We start from the raw sequence: 16743 nt of genomic DNA on the forward strand, positions 1-16743 counted from the left end.
TTTCAGAGAACAACATTCTTAGGAAGTTCCCTGCAGGAGGAGTAATTATACCCTGCTTGCACACTGTTCTTCTCCCTCTTGAACAGGACGACAGGACAAGGTCGCACATGGTTCCTGAACTTGGGCATTCAGATTATGAATGAAGCAAGGTTTATTTCCAAGAACTAAAGCTCTATTTCAATTCTTTCCTGTCTGACTGGTACAAAAACTGCTTCAGGTAAAAGGAGGCGAAGAATAGGAGGTCTTGGCTGTCTGACTGACTGACTGACTGTCCTAGCATCATGGCCTCAGCTCCCTCTGACAACAGGAGTGCCACTATCTCCTCTCCTGAAGTTTGCAGCTGGAATCCAGAGAATGCACAGTTCCCAGAACAGTTTGCTTGGGATGCAGCAACAGCAGCATACCAAATTGAAGGTATCTGAGTGTTTAAAAATATATGTTATTTATAATATATATTTTGCCACTGGAGTTTGTAGTAGAGGGATAAAATGGGTTGTTTCAAATGGATTGCCTGGCATAATAGTGTATCTGTTGAAAGCAGTGGGAAGATGGTCCTTGAGCTTGGAGTTTCATTACTGCCCATAGCTATTAAGCCTCATGTTGTTCTCCAAGAGATCTCCAGAATTACTTTTCTTTTCCCTCTGGCAGCAGCAGAACATAAGAATTTGCCAGAACATGCCCAGTGGGATGGAATAATGGGAATGAATTTCCCTAGGTCTCAATTGCAGTCAGAACAAAATGTGATCTTATTATACCCCTCTGTAATCTAAGATTATATGTTAGGTTAAAGTGTGAGGTGGTTTGCCTCTGAGTGATGAATAAAATAGACCAAAGGTGGATGCATGAGAACTTTCCCATCATGTTTGTTGTAGGAGAACAATTAGATTAAGGGAAGATCAGAAATAAAAGGCATACCACAGTTTGAAGTTGGTTTCCAGATCTTTGTGTCTTATCCTCCATTCACTGCAGCTAACACCTGCCTAAGTAATAGGCATTTGAACTGTTTTACAATCCAGAATACCCCTTTGGCCACCATGCCTCTTCTTGCAGTTCAGATTGAATCTGAAAGCTCCACCTTGCTATGCTTTACTTTGGGAGAAACATACACATTGCTAATCACCTACAAGTATAGAAACAGATGCAACACTTCTCCAACACAAATTATGAGACAACCAACAAGATACATAACCAGATTCCCAGAGATGTAGTGATCAATTGATAGAAGTCTTACTAGGTTCTAAGTAGAACAGGTCTGGGAGGAGATAGTGGAATTTGGGAGTGCAGCCTAGAAATGCCCAATGCCATTGAGCTTATTCCATCGAAAAACAGTTCCTCGTAGAGCAAGCCTCATTCTGCAGTTACGTGTCCACACAGCTAGACATGTGCTTATAATCCATGGCCGATGGATAGCCACTCTGTGGCTCTCTTTCTAGTGAGGTTATCCAATGCAAGTTAAGTGGCTCTCAAATGTGCTGTTATTTCCAGGTGGCAGAAGTTCCTAGCCCATTGCTCCCTGCTCTTCAGGCTATTGACTTGCATTTATCTTGGGCTGTCTCTGGCTCCTAGGATTTGAACCACTCAGTGCTGTGGCCTTGGGACAGCTCACCCAGTCACTATCAGAGCTGTCATCAGCACTTCAAATCCCTTGAATGCCTGAATGGGTAGACTTCAGGCAGGTCGGGTCAACCTTGTGTTTTGTGTTTCACTAGAACCCCAAGAACCACCATTTAGAGCCAGGTACAGGAGCCTTAGAATGAAAGGACACAATGTGTCTGCACCTAGGATTCTTTTTCTCTTCTGCCAGAACTGAACTGGCAGAATTACAGCCCTTTCACACAGAAGCCAACTCCTGATAACCCCAAACACGATTCAGTTCAGCAGTCTTACTTAGGTTGAAAATATTGTCTTGCTGCTAATGTTAAACAACAGGGAGTCAGAAATGCCTGCTGATCTACGACCCAGAGGTCTAGCTATAGATCCTGGCTTACCTTCTGCCCACAACTGCCTTAATGCATTACAATATAGATTCTGACTGACAGCAGAATGCAAGTGATTCATGGTACCTTCAGAAGTTGAGTTTAGTATTACCTCATTAGTTCATTTACCTTGGTAGTGTCTTTATCAGGGATAGTTAGGCAGCTTCTTCCCCTGGTTCTGCCCTCTCTTCCATAAGGAAAAATGGTGGATCTCCAAGCAGCAGCTGATTGCTTGTGGGGCACAGTCAGGGCAGGAAACAGTGGATTCAGTCTTACAGGCTTTGGAAGCTTGTCGTGTTTCTTCTGTGCATAGAGACTTGTCTTCCTGCAGGGGCTTGGCCTGCTTGCTTTGTGGGAGTCATGCAAAGATGTAGAAGTTTGCTGTCTTTCCTTCAGCTAGTCATGATGCTCATGCTTGCTTCAGAGTAGAAATGCTATTTGGAAGGGCTGCTGAATGATCCAGCTCTGTTTGCTCCTGAGCCTTGTCCACCAGAGATCTGCAAAGGCTTATCCTGCATTCTTTCAAACTGACATGCTGCTCTCATGTTTACTCCTGAGTAGCTGGCCCATGTGAATGCACTGAAAATGCTGCTGGGTAAGTTTTTCCAGCTTACTTTTGAGTGGACACGCCCTACTGCAGATTTGGTTTTGGGGGAGATTTTTTAAATATCTCACTCTTGCCCACCTCATTTGGCCTTGTGCAAATCTTGGAATTGTGCCACCAGATCCAGAGTTTCTCCAAAATGTAATTCAGCCTTCAGGTGCAAAAAATGTTCCTCACCTCTTGTCTGTACTGTCAGCAGCTCTCCAGGGTATCAGAGAAGCGTCTTTCCCAGGGATGGAATCTAGGCCTTTTGCATGCAAAGTATGTTCTCTTTGCACAGTGCAGTATCGAATTGGACAGATGCATTGACAGAAGAATGTAAATGATTCATGGCATGTTCAGAATCTGGGCCTAGTATTTTTCAGATAATGAATGCTGTGAAAAACCACCATAATTCAATTTTGTTAAAAGAAGTTGTTGTTCCACAGAAGAGCAAAAGTTTGAAGAGTTAAATCCTTCCATAGGAAGAAATTCAGTCTTTAATTGATGTCAAAGTTGATGTGTTCGAAAACTTTCACTGCTCTAAGGAGCTGATGAAAATACGATTGCCTTGAGTCACCAAACGACAGGGAAACGTGAACCTTGAGAGACACTCAGAGCACTTTGATCTAATAATTGACCTACTTTGAAGGTTGTCCCACATTAAAGTTCAATTTGTCGAATAACCCCGTGTAGATATATTGGTGCACTCGAGCTATGATAAAATTCTGTAAAGAACATGAGACGTGACTGAAAGCCTATGAGAAGCCCAGTTGTAGAAGAGATATTACATATTCTAGGAATGCTTTGAGTGTCTGCAATATGCTTAACCTTGCATTAAACTTAGATTTAATAAGACAGATGTGTATTAAAGTACTGAATATACTTCAGGGAGCAATTTGGCATCAGCAAGGGATGGGCTGGATGACCTCCTAATAGGTCTTTTCCATCTTTAATTTCTATTATACTAATTGATTATTAAAACTCTTTTTATTGAGGGCTGGTGTATAACTATTACATAGATATTAATCTTGCAGACTAGCTGATATTTAATTTATAGACATTCTAAGCCATAATGTCCCTTTAATTTTTGAGATGGGAAACTCTGAAAAATGTTTCCTGTTACAAAGACTGGAAGATTTCAAGCTCACTTTGATTTCTGTGATCAGAGTATAATATGCAGTGCTAGAGATTAGCAAAGTTTAAATATATTTGTGGCTGAATCTACAAAAACAGAAAAACAAACAAACCCACGCAATCACACTGAAGGCTGCAATCTGTCTTCTTGCACTGCTTTTTCACAGAAACATTTCTGCTGGAGCAGAGATGTGAAGGCCTAGGGGGAACAAATAGAAAAATTTAGAGAAAAAATTCTTTAGCCTTTTCTGTTTTTTCTGAAAAATTGAAAAAAGAAGGAGTCTGGAAATGTTTTTGGAAAGATGAATAAACCGTTTCAGACAAAGTGTTCATATATTGTTCAAAATATTTTATAAAAATATGTAATAGTTCTTTATGGAAGACTATATACAGTAGCAGATCATTACCATTCTTTTGTGCTAAGGACAAGCAGGTAAACTTAGACACAACTCTTAAAACTCTCAAAAGATTTCTAGCTCTAGGGGCCAGTGTCACAAAAGAAGGAAGAAGGTTCAGGTTTTTTCTCTGCCTGTGGGCTTCCTCTTGTTGGTATAGTTGGTGGATCTGTTTCTGCCTTCCTGACAAGGTCTCTAATGACTGGGAAAAAGGGCAGAGCAACAAAAATGAGCTGAAAGTTCACTTATTTGAAAAGAAGGTTTAAATGTAGCCGAATTTAGAAAATTGGACCATGTGATAACTGGGCTAGTTTATTTTTGTAGCCCTTAAATAAATCGTAATTTAATTCCTGCTAAATGAATGCTTTGTTGCAATCCCTGCATGCATGCACACACCCCAAAACTTAGTGTTTACTGTCAGGTAAGCCACGAAACTATTTTTCCTTTTTCTCCCCTCAGCCAAACAGTGAGATCACCACCTATAAATGGATTTCTACACTGCAAGGTACTCAAAGAAAAAAAATGCATATATTGTCTAATGAAATATGCATTTCCAAATGTTACTAGGATGATGAAACATGAGCTTGTTTCATGTTAGAGGTGTCCTGCTGACATTTTAAAAAAATCTTCATGGATTTAAGTGAAGACCATATTAATGAAAATGCAAGTAGCTTTTCTCCCTGTTCACATTCCAGAAATCTTCTTTCTATTCCTTCTGCACTACCAGTATTAACAAAAAGAGCATTCCCACCATTAAGAGCATTTTCAAGTAAACACACACTGCAAACAATGGTTCAGGTAGTTACTGACAAGTTCTGTTCCTGAGAATGTCCTTATATCAAATTTGTATGACTGTCAGATCCCATGAGTAAGCCAAATGTTTGTCTTGGTATATATATTTATTTGTATATAAAACACTCTAGAAATACTTCCATATTCACTTAAACATCTTCAACACAATACAGCATTGTAATAATGATAATAATACAGTAATAATAAAGTAACTATGGATATTGAAGAGAGAGAATCTATATATACGCATGTACTTTATGTGTGTAGGTATACAGTATTGAAAAAATTGTCATAACTTGCCTCTTATGCCTGGCTTGATATATATTTGAACTTAATTGTTTAGCCATCTTTAATTTTAATGTAAGCCCAATAGAAAACAACTTGAATCTTTAAAAGTAACTTATGAGTCCCTCATTGTCTCCCAGAATTCTCTGATAATGGGCTGCTAGGACAAAATAGTCTAATGCCTGCTTATTGCATTCAAAACTGCAAATCGTTCAGATTTGTCATGAGCTGGACTCCACTAGTGACTCAGAGCCTTCAGGGGAGGTGCCATTGTTGCCGTCTGGTCCAAAACTGATGGATGAGTTTCAGTTACTGCGGCCTGATGATGTGGACAAGGTGCTTGGACCAGTATGTCCCACCACCTGCTTATTGGACCCTTGCCCATCTTGGCTACTTAACAAAGCCAAGCATGGGATAGGGACCTGGATCCTGGAGGTTGTCCATGCCTCTCTGAGGGATGGCCGGGTACCTGCCCCTTTAAAGAAATTATAGACAGGTGACCAACAACCTGTTCTTGGGCAAGGTTTTAGAGCGGTTGGTGGCAGGACAACTCCAAGCACTCTTGGATGAGACTGATTATCTGGACCCATTTCAGTCTGGCTTCAGACCCAGGTATGGTACTGAATCTGCCTTGGTCACCCTGTATGATGACCTGTGCAGGGAGAGAGACAGGGGGAGTGCGACCCTGTTGGTCCTCCTGGACCTCTCAGCGACTTTTGATACCATTGACCATGGTATCCTTCTGGATAGGCTAGCGGGATTGGGAGTAGGAGGCACTGCTTTGCAGTGCTTCCGCTCCTATCTCAATGGCCGATTCCAGAAGGTGATGCTGGGGGACTATGGCTCTGTGCCATGGCAGTTATGCCATGGAGTTCCGCAGGGTTCCATCTTGTCCCCCATGCTATTTAAAATCTACATGAAACCGCTGGGAGAGGTCATCAGGGGGTGTGGGCTGCGGAATCATCAGTACGCTGATGATACCCAGCTCTACCTCTCGTTCTCTACCAATCCAGGTGAGGCAGTGGCTGTATTGAACCGGTGCCTGGCCGAGGTAATGGGCTGGATGAGGGCCAATAAACTGAAGCTCAATCCAGACAAGACGGCGGTCCTGTTGGTAGGTGGATCGGGCATTGAGATGGGGGACTTTGACCTTCTCCTGAATGGGGTTGCACTCCCTCTTAAGGACAGGGTCCACAGCTTGGGAGTGCTCCTTGACCCAGAGCTTTCATTGGAAGCTCAGGTAACAGCAGTGGCGAGGAGCGCTTTCCTTCAGCTTCAGCTGATCCATCAGCTGCATCCCTACCTGGAGAACGATTGCCTGGCATCAGTGACACATGCGTTGGTTACTTCCTGATTAGACTTCTGTAATGCGGTCTGTGTGGGGCTGCCCTTGAAGACGGTTCGGATACTTCAGATGGTGCAAAATAGAGCTGCCAGGTTGCTGACGGGGACTGGGCGTTGTGCTCATATAACTCCAGTCCTCCGTCAGTTTCACTGGCTCCCCATTGAAGTACGGGCCCAATTCAAGGTGCTGGTTATCGCCTACAAAGCCCTTAATGGCTTGGGACCTGGTTACCTAAAGGAGCGCCTACATCCATATGTGCCCTCCAGCCCCTTGAGATCGGTGGCAGAGGCCCTTCTTTGGAAAGCCTCCGTGAAAGATATTAGGAGAGTGAGTACCCAGAGGAGGGCTTTCTCTGCGGTGGCGCACAACTTATGGAATGCGCTCCCCAGAGAAGTCCGCCTGGCGCCATCATTATTTGTTTTTCAGCGCCAGGCCAAGACCTTTTTATTTAAACATTATTTTAATTGTTGATTTTATTTATTGATTTTAAATTTTTATGCCAGGAAGTCTCCAGTATTTTATGCATTTGTATAGATCTATATTTATTTATGTGTTGGAAGCTGCCCCAAGGCTTATGCGAATGGGGTGGCATACAAGTATTCCAAATAAATAAAATAAATAAAAACACTTTAATCCATGTCAAATTCGTCTCAATGGGACTGTGTACAGGAGGAGAGCATTTGCTGAGTCCACAGTTCCAGGCTTATGTGAAAGAGGGGACAAACATGTTGTCTGAGGTATTGAAGAGCTTGTTGGAGAAGGTGAAAACATTTGGTATAAGGAAATGGGTTTCCATGATTATCTCTAGGGAACTACGTGGTCACTGAGAAACAGGTCACCCAATGTGTTTTTAGTTCCCTAGAGATAGCCATGACTCTCTCTAGGAAAAGCTGGGGATATCTCTAGCAAAACTCTAGCAAAAACCCATGAATATCCCTAGGAAACTACACAGCCACTGATGACATGTTGCTAATTACATCACGTAGTTCCTTACAGATATTCATATAAGGTTGATGACTGTCCACACATTCGTAAGTATGGCTTGGTGTAACCTAAATGTTTATAACCTGGGGACTACCTGTATTAAAAATACTCAGTAGCCTTATTTGTAGACAAGATGACACTTGACTATTGGGGGAAAATGGCTAAGCAATGCAATCCTCTGGAACCCCAATGTCAATAACTGAAAATACATAGTGGTAGGAAGCTTTTAAATTACAAAGTCCATCATACCATTTGCCCAGCAGACATTCTTCATGAAAGCCTCTTTTAGAGTCAGAAGATGAACAAATAAAATAATTTTTGCAAAGAAAAATGAAACACTGTGTCGTTCAGATGAAAGGAAAAATGTGAGAGGAGAAGGAATCATAAACTTTGAGATAACAACATCTCAATCAGTTTTTTATGGAACCACTGAAACATGAGAAAGCAGACCTACTGCAGTGTACATCAGTGGTAAAATATGTGGTGTCCTTCATAAAATTGGGAGTGCTAATGTATTTGTTTTTCTGACTGACATTTTAGCTAATATAAAAGTGGCATGGAAAATCATAACATAACTATCCACATATTACTGCACTGGGATGGGATGTCATGAGCTAAACTTGCATCATGAAGCTGGACGTCCTCCAGACGAGCAAACATTTTATAAAACATGTAAAAGCTACTCATAGTGTAGGTGCCATCTCCAAGAGGAAGCAAGAATTAAAATATGCAAGGAATAAAATAGGGACTTGAAGTCTGTAAGATACTCAGGGGTGATCTCTTTCAAAAGTTTACAAAGCAAAACAAAGCACTTTTGAAGAAACAATAATAATTGAGGATTTCAAAGTAAGTGGCAGTTTGTATTAAAGAAATGGGAAGAATCCTATTGCCAACCAATTCATGCTTCTGCAGATCTGCCGAACGCAAGATTTGAAGGCAGAAATATAGTGATGCTGCTGATTTTGACTGGAATTTGATTTTGAATTTGGAAAGGTACTTTCAAATGTTAAAGAATACAGAACATCCTTCAGGAATTTGGTCCAAAAATGCAGTCTGGAATTGTATGCCTTTTGCAATTCAGTGGCAAGTTCTTTGACCAGCATAGCTTTTGACTACTGCTGCTTCCTCCGTACTTCTGTTTGCTGCAGTATTTGAAAAATATGGTCAATGTTTGGAAACACACCAAATCAAGAAATAAACTGATATATGAAAGGAGAAATAAGTTGTTTCAATTCAGACAAGTCTTCCATTTTTCGAAGTCCTTGGCAACTATGATGAAGGCAAAGATGAGGAAGCTGCTGAACAGAAACTGAAAATGATAGCAATAGAAAATGAGACTTGATTAAATGCCATGTTTATTCATTGAAGCTTGGTTTAACTTTTCACCTTTTCTCTTTTTATTGGAATGAGTGCCTGATTTCTGGTTGACACTGGAGGAGAGGACTAGAGGGGGCCTAATTTTGTTTGTTTTAGGGTTAGGCTTTCTTTGTTCCCTCTTTATTGTTTTTGCCTGCTGCTTTCAAGTTGGCAGAACCCAACAAGCTCCCTTACATTTCAGGACACAAACAACAAAAGATTTTAACAATGAATTCAGTTTGTAATGATTGTTTAAATAAACTGTACCTTTGATATGCTAAACATGATGTTATACCTAATCAAGTTATATATAATACATTTTATATTCCTAAAGTAACAAAGTGACTTTGATTCTGTAAAGGATGCTAAAATTACATCGGTCTTTGTTCCAGTCATCTGTTGCAACTTTGATACAAATTATTTAATAAAGTTGGATATTTACCTGACTAGTCTCTTCATTGGTGAAGGTCTGAATTAGTGTTGAATAGAGAGACTGTGCCCTGTAGTGTACTGGTTAACTTGCTATTTAGACCACTTCAGTAGTCTGGCAAGAGTAGGCATGGAAGTGGTTACTTCTGGCCTTTTATGCCCGCTCCCCTCAGCTGGCAAGCAACACAGATGCATCATTGCTTGCTTTATTCTCACAAAAATCTACACACCATGGGAAAAGTGCAGGGTTGTTTGCTGTGCCATGTGAACCCAGCCCCTGCCTGTAATAGGTTTAACAGGTTTTTGTATCTCTGAGGTTCCTTAGCATTCCTAGTGCTGGGAGAGGTAGAAGGACTATGAATTTATTCCCAAATTCTCATCTCTCAAACTCTCGTCTCCCTCGCCAAATTAGCTTTAAGGACTTTCTGGGAGAAGCAGCAGCTGCTAAATCTGCATCAGAATAATACATTTTTGTAATGCTTGATATGACAAGACAGAGTGTTAGCTAAGAACCAGGAAGTTGTGGTACCCTTAGCCAAACCACTGTCTTCTATCAGCCTCTTACCTGCAAAATCATGCTCATAATGCCAGTCCTACCTGGAGGTTGCTTAGAGGGACCATTGAGTTCACATATGCAAATTGTTTGAAATGTGCTACAGGATTCCTTGCTCTTGTCATTGTTGTCTTCAGAAGAAAATGAGGTAGTCACAATATTTATGCTCCAAATGTACATTAAAGGTAAAGGTTTCCCCTTGACATTAAGTCCAGTCATGCCTGACTCTAGGGGGCGGTGCTCATCTCCGTTTCCTAGCTGAGGGAGCCAGCGTTTGTCCACAGACAGTCTCCGTGGTCATGTGGCTGGCATGACTAAACATGGAAGTGCACGGAACGCTGTTACCTGCCTACCGAAGTGGTACCTTTTTATCTACTTGCATTTGCATGCTTTTGAACTGCAAGGTTGGCAGGAGCTGGGATACAGCAACGGGAACTCACTTCCTTGTGCAGATTCAAACCGGCGACCTTTCAATCAACCAGCCCAGCAGCACAGTGGTTTAAACCACTGCGCCACCTGCAGTCCCAAAATGTACATTGGATAAAGACTATAATATACGTGCACATGGATGCTACAGAAGGGAAATATACACTTCTGTATTGATCCTTTTTTAAAACTATGAATAAAATTATCATTTTTCCCCATGGCCTTACCCCCCTCCTCCATTTCTCTGCTTTTCTATCCTGATACATCCTTGCTTGTGACCTTTTGCCCATCCAGGCTAGTCTATTTCAGTAGTCAACTGTTTTTCTCGTTTCTGCCTTCACCTTTTCTTGGTCCTCATGCCTGGGTTAGTCTCTCCAAGCACCTGTGTGATGCCGCCTCTCCTCTTCACATCCCTCTTCAAAACCCATCTTTTCCGTGAAGTCTTTGGAATCAGGCCCTAGTCTTTATGCTCTAATAAACAGGCATTACTTAAAATCTGTTTCTAGCACCTATATCTTCCTTACCCCAATCCATTTTACTCTAGAGTACAAGCAGGGCCCCCAATCAGGATTAGGATCCTAGTTTGGGGCCTTGTAAGGGGATCTTTAACATCTGGATTGGGTTCCTGTTCCTATTCTGGAAAAGTAATGGCTGTACCTATCCTATAAAGTAACACCTGAACGTACATAGCCCCGCTGGTCACCCATCTCCATTTCTTTTGTTTACCTCTCTTGTGGCTTCTGTAGAGTGCAAGTGCCTCAGAACAAGGACTTGTCCTCTACTCCTTTGTAGAAAGAGAAGGACAGGCCCTTGTGGAAATAAATTAACAAAACAGGCCACTGCTGTTTTCAGTACTGTGCACCAGCAGGTTGCCAGTATTTCTTAGCACAGCCCCAAAAGGCAAGGCTGTCGTATTATTATCCCCATATTGCAGGGAAAGCTGCTCGGCTGAGAGAGCAGCAGCTGCCCTGTGGGCTTACCTTCTGAGCAGAGGTGAGATCTAAACTAGGGACTTCCTGGTTCACAGCTCTGTCACGTATGCTACGCTAGTTCTAAGCTCGGAGTATCAGAATTTTAAAAAGAAGGTATGCATGATTGCAGCCTATAATAACATTTTAAATAGTGACCTCTATCAAAGTCTTTGAAATCACTATGAAATATCTTTAAACTATCAGGACACAAAAAATTTATGCAAAGGTTGCAAAAACGCAGTGTAAAATTTAATTTGGTGAAAACCTTTGCCTTTTTTTTTCCCGGCTGCAGACGCTTGTCTAAGCGAAAGGCAGACATTTCGCAGAGGCACTGTTACATTAATTCATCTTCTGCATGCCTAGGGCCATGGTTTATAATGGCATTTCCTTTCTTTCTAACAGACTGTCAGGACTTTCAAAGGACATCCCAGACAAGCATAAGTGCCTGTTTGCTGGATGAATCTGTCTTGTCCTAAAGGCTCTCTTTGATACAGACGGATCTTTTACATTTAACCCGCCTACACTTAAAAAAAAAAAAACCCACTTTACTAATCTGGTACCAGCCTCAAATAGACCCCTAATTAAGTCATTTTAAAAAGATAAAAACAAAACAAATGGAGGTGGATTTAACAGACTCCAGTAAAATGGAACGGTACATAGGGTTATTATTCATAGTGGTGGGCTATACCTGTATGGGAGCCGTATCTGGGATCTGTAGTGATCACGATGTTTGGTCTTATGCCTCTTGTAGTCCTCTGATGATCATACCTGCACTTTTCCCTTTCCAGCTCAAAAGCCCCTAAAGGTATGGGGTTAAAAAGAAATTAATTGAATGGGGATTGCCTCCTTATCTAAGGATGGAACTACGCATTGTAAGAAACATGGAGCTGCCACCTTAAATGTCAGCTCTATGTCGAATTCCTCTTTCTCTGTATCAAGTGAATGCAAATTTACCATGTCCTTATATGATTCCACCATGCAGTTACTTTTCCCCAGTTCATGTCATTGGCAGGGTTCACAAGATGGAGAAGTACTTATTAAACCACAGGCTTGTTAACCACCCTCTGAACGGATGCTTGATTTACCAAATTACCATTGCTAGGTGTAACTTGTCATGCTATTCGAGCATGACAAGGGTGGATTGAACCCATGGATTGTTAGTTAACTGTCCCTAGCCATTCACTCTCACTAAGTTCAGAGGTCACAAGGAAGGTAACTAAGTAGATCAGCCAACAAATGCAGGGCTGGTTAACAAGCCACCATGGTTTATTAACCATGCTTGTACCATGTTAGCTGTCCTATTGACCAATGGAAGCAATGTCATAGTTCAACGGCTGTGATACAGGCTAAGTGGAAAACTATTAGTTTTACTCATGTTGATGTTATTTTGATGCCCTTATACCATGGGAATGCCCTGTGTCACCTCTGGAACTTGAGGTCTAAAAGATTCTGAAGCTGATGGGGGTGACAACCAGCCCATGGAGATAGTACAACAGGGAGTAAAGTTGCCATTCAGGTCTGACAAGAGGCCTGGTCTACCTGAAACAGAACAGGAGGTGTTGCAAGGAGGGACTGGGCAGGTTGCACAGCAGGAGCTGAACGGTCTGTCTGACACAGAGGTACCTTTCCCTGAGGAAGTGATGCTGGTTGCTAGAAAATAGCACAGGTGAGAAATTCAGCTGAGAAAGAGGAAGAGCGCAAGCGAGCTGGGTTGCACCTGATAAACAAGCGAGCGAGTGCCCCACCTCCTGGGGTCCATGGACAAGAGATCAAAGACTGAAGGTTGTTGAGAGGTCTGAACATTTCACTCTGGGTGAACTCAGAGATGTGTAACAATAAAACCTTGTGAAAAGAAACTCTGGAACAGTGTGCTTGCTCAGGAGGAAGATCGTACTGCATGACAGAAAAGTTATTTTTGCCTCAACAACGATCTAGAATTCACTGCATTTGGGGTAATTTTCAACCCCAGATGAAAATGCCTCAGGCAGGAAAAATTCTGCATGCATATATCGAGAGAGAGAGAGAGAGATAAACCTTTGAAGTTTCTTGGGGGGAAATTTCAGCTACAACATAGGAATGGCTTTCAGCTGTCAGCCAACACAGGTAATTTCAGGCTTAAGCCTTCCTGAAGCTATGCAGCACAAGAATGCCTGCATAACAGTGACTGGCCCCATTGACCTTCTCTCTACATAGCACTAATTTCGTTTTAGTTAAGAATCTTAGTTTTGAAAAAGGCCATGATGATCTATATTGAACCTTTTTTATTCCTTTGTTTGAGAGCTGTTGTTTGGGATATTAAAAATACCTCACACAACTATTCCTATTCAGATTCTAGGTTGGGGGTTCCTAACCTTTTCTATGCCCTGCACCCCTAGAAAATATTCAATTTACATTTGCACCCCCTACAAAAGTAATATCACATTTGAAAATGAAGAAGTCAAATATCTAGTGTTTGAACCACACACAGTATTGCCAGTTAACAAATTGAAGTCAAAAATAAGGTTTTAATATTCAGATATAAATTGAGTGATTAGAAAAAAGTATAAACAGTAAAATCAATCTCAATTGAGAAGATAAAATTCAATGACATCTTCGTTGCTGCTTCTCATTCACAATCTTGTCAAACTATGGAACTTTCTGGCTGACTGGAATCCACAAGTCTTTCAGTGGATTCAGGCAATTCCTAGATTTTGTCTTGATTGACAAAAGAAAACTGGATCCAAATGCAAACAAAATAATAATTTTATTATTAGGATCATTTCTGGTGAAAAACATCGCAATTCTATAATTTTGGTGAATTGTGATATAGCCTTTTGTCCACTTTGTCGTTCCCCCTGAATTGGCATTTTGCGCCCACTGGGGGTGCAGGTGCCCCTGTTTTAAGAACATTTATGCCCCGGATATGCTTTGGTTTATTTAAAGAAAACTGTAAAAGGCAGGAAGCTGCAATTTGGGGATATTTTAAACTTGGTACTTTGCGGCAATGTCCTAAAAGGATAAGTTGGTAGGACTACTTATGTATAATGTACAGGGGATGCCAGCTACCCCAAGATGTGAGTTGAAGGATACCTATTTATTATACTCCTTTGGTGTTTTGATTACAAGTATGTAGAAGGGTTGAGAGTGGCAACTGCCACAGCAGGCAAGAGGCACATGTTAGTGAAAAATAATCTCATAAAGATCCACAAACAACTGTGTTTGGCTAAATATGTATATCAGGTGTGTAATAACCTTTATATGAAAGGTTGGTGAGGGGGCTTAAGTTATTCAAGTGGCACATAACCCCGTGAATAAATACATGGCACAATGCCAATAATTCTATAGTACAGAGAGCTACACTTGAATTCAAAGAGTGCCATATGATTTGCTTTCAAGGCGTCTGAATCTCTTTGTCCAGCATATGTGCAACTGCATTGTTTTTACATTCAGCTTGTGTCTTTTCCATGTCAAAAGTGTAACGATTGTTTTGTTTTTAATCAGGAGGCTGGGATGCAGATGGAAAAGGCCCCAGTGTTTGGGACACATTCACCCATCAGGGAGGAGATCGGGTTTTCAAGAACCAGACTGGTGATGTAGCTTGTGGCAGCTATACTCTGTGGGAGGAAGATTTGAAATGTATCAAACAGCTTGGATTGACTCATTATCGCTTCTCTCTTTCCTGGTCACGTCTGTTACCTGATGGGACGACAGGTTTCATCAACCAGAAAGGCAATTGTTCCTTTAAAATAGAAAGTTGTGCTGCTTTAATTCAAGGTTATTGCTGCAGCCTGGCATAATTAATCCAGTGTGCTATTGTGCAGTGCAGTTTTGAAATTGCAACTTTGTTTGGAGTAATTATGGGATGATCTTGATTTTAAAAAGGGGTTTGAAAACCATGTCCTAATTAATATTCCTGTATACTCCTGATAATGTGTGTGAGTGTGTGTGTTTTGTTTTGCTTGAGTATAAAGTTATATTATTGCTTTTCTAAAAATTGCATATCAATTTTTTGTACTATTTTATGCAGTGATACACTTTGCATTATGCACCCTGCACTTTGCAGATATTCGTAAGCAAAAGTAGAGGAAAAGAAAACAAAAAGGCAAAGCATCAAGGAAAGTAGAAGTGGTAAGAAAGACAGCAGAGGAAAGGGACATACAAAAGTTATAAAATTCCATGTTGGATTGGATCCAAAATGCCATGTGGGGAAAAGAAAATAGCCAATTTTGATGATCTGCAAACTCTTGTGGAACTACAAGTAGAAAAGTTTGCGGTGTTGTTTTACGTAAATTACCTTGCAATTCTTATCTTTCTGCTTGGGTCAGAGTTTGCCAGGGCCTTTATATAAAAATGGTATCGGAATTAGTGTCAGTTTTCTCAATTCACACTCTAAAACAAGCTTCACTTCTTCAAGCAGAGAAAACATCTTTGCTGTGTAAAAGGGCACCTTTAGATTCTCCTCATTGAGAAGGATTAATAGGTGAGGCAAGGGGAAAGAAAGACAAAGGTGAATTGTGAGAAGCGATTTGAAGGTAATGAAATAGTTTGGTATCATATATGTATGGAAACAGACTCACCAAATTATTGGAGGCAGTTCAAGTCGTCAAGATCAGCAAGGGAAGATTAGGTGATATTTAACAGAGGAGGAGACTATAGGCCATTTTTCTTTACTTCTCCCTCTACTTTTAACTTCTTATAATGCTCCAAGTTCATTGCAGTTAGAGGTGCTAGGACTGGACAAGTGAAACACATTGAAACACATTCCAAATTATGCAGTTGGCAGAATTGCTGTGGTTTTAAACATCCACCACAATAATAAACAACACACAGGTATTCATTGCAGATCGATGTACTTGCCCTGGGTTAATTATTTCTATTTGGCAAATAGAGCTGCGTTCTGCAAGCTGGTGCTCCTGCCTGACCTTGCCTTAGATGAGTTAAGGTTAGCTGTGTTTCCCATGGGCTGATCCTATGGGGCCAACTGTTGTGCCTTGCCCTGAATAGAAAGAGCCAGCCAACAGTGGTGCATGAGGTCCTAAACTCTGGATAAAAACGAGCCTTTTTACCCTCAATGTGTGAAGCATTTGCCTTCTATGAAAAGCATTTGGAAGACAGCAAAGCTTCAAGTATGTCTGAGTATCCCCCCTCTTAAATGGCATTGCTTTTCAGACAGAAAACCCCATTGCCTTTGCTGCTTGACAGCACTGGGGTTCAGAATAGGTTATGTCATTTAGATTCTGGAACGGAAGGATAAGTTTAACAGACACTCGTAAGACGCAGTGGGAGAAATCATCATACTTATGAATTCTGTTGTAATTTTTTAGAATATTTTTCTCCTGCTTGGTTCTCACTGTAAACACTTTTCTGATTAATATTATGAACTTTAAATTTAACAAAAGGGCACTGGAAGCTCTCCTAGTAGGTTGGTTTTCATTAGGCAGGATCTCACTTCTCCTGAGCAGTGATCTGTTGAAGCAATTGTAACTGCAAAGCATGGAAAAGGCCACCATCCCCTGTATAAACATTTTTCCC

At 41.1% G+C, this 16743-nt stretch overlaps 1 protein-coding gene across 1 annotated transcript in view; it reads left to right on the forward strand.

Annotated features, from left to right (window-relative positions):
- Positions 1-238: 238 nt before the first annotated feature.
- The window catches only part of LCTL (lactase like), a 125215-nt gene continuing 108710 nt past the window's right edge, over positions 239-16743 (forward strand). Inside the window, 2 exon segments of the mRNA XM_044418258.1 lie at positions 239-414; positions 14713-14940. Of these exon segments, the coding sequence (XP_044274193.1) occupies positions 282-414; positions 14713-14940 (361 nt within the window). The 5' untranslated portion in view covers positions 239-281.

This window comes from Varanus komodoensis, unplaced genomic scaffold (genome assembly GCF_004798865.1).
Source record: "Varanus komodoensis strain SLA01 unplaced genomic scaffold, ASM479886v1 scaffold9, whole genome shotgun sequence".
Lineage (NCBI taxonomy): Eukaryota > Metazoa > Chordata > Lepidosauria > Squamata > Varanidae > Varanus > Varanus komodoensis.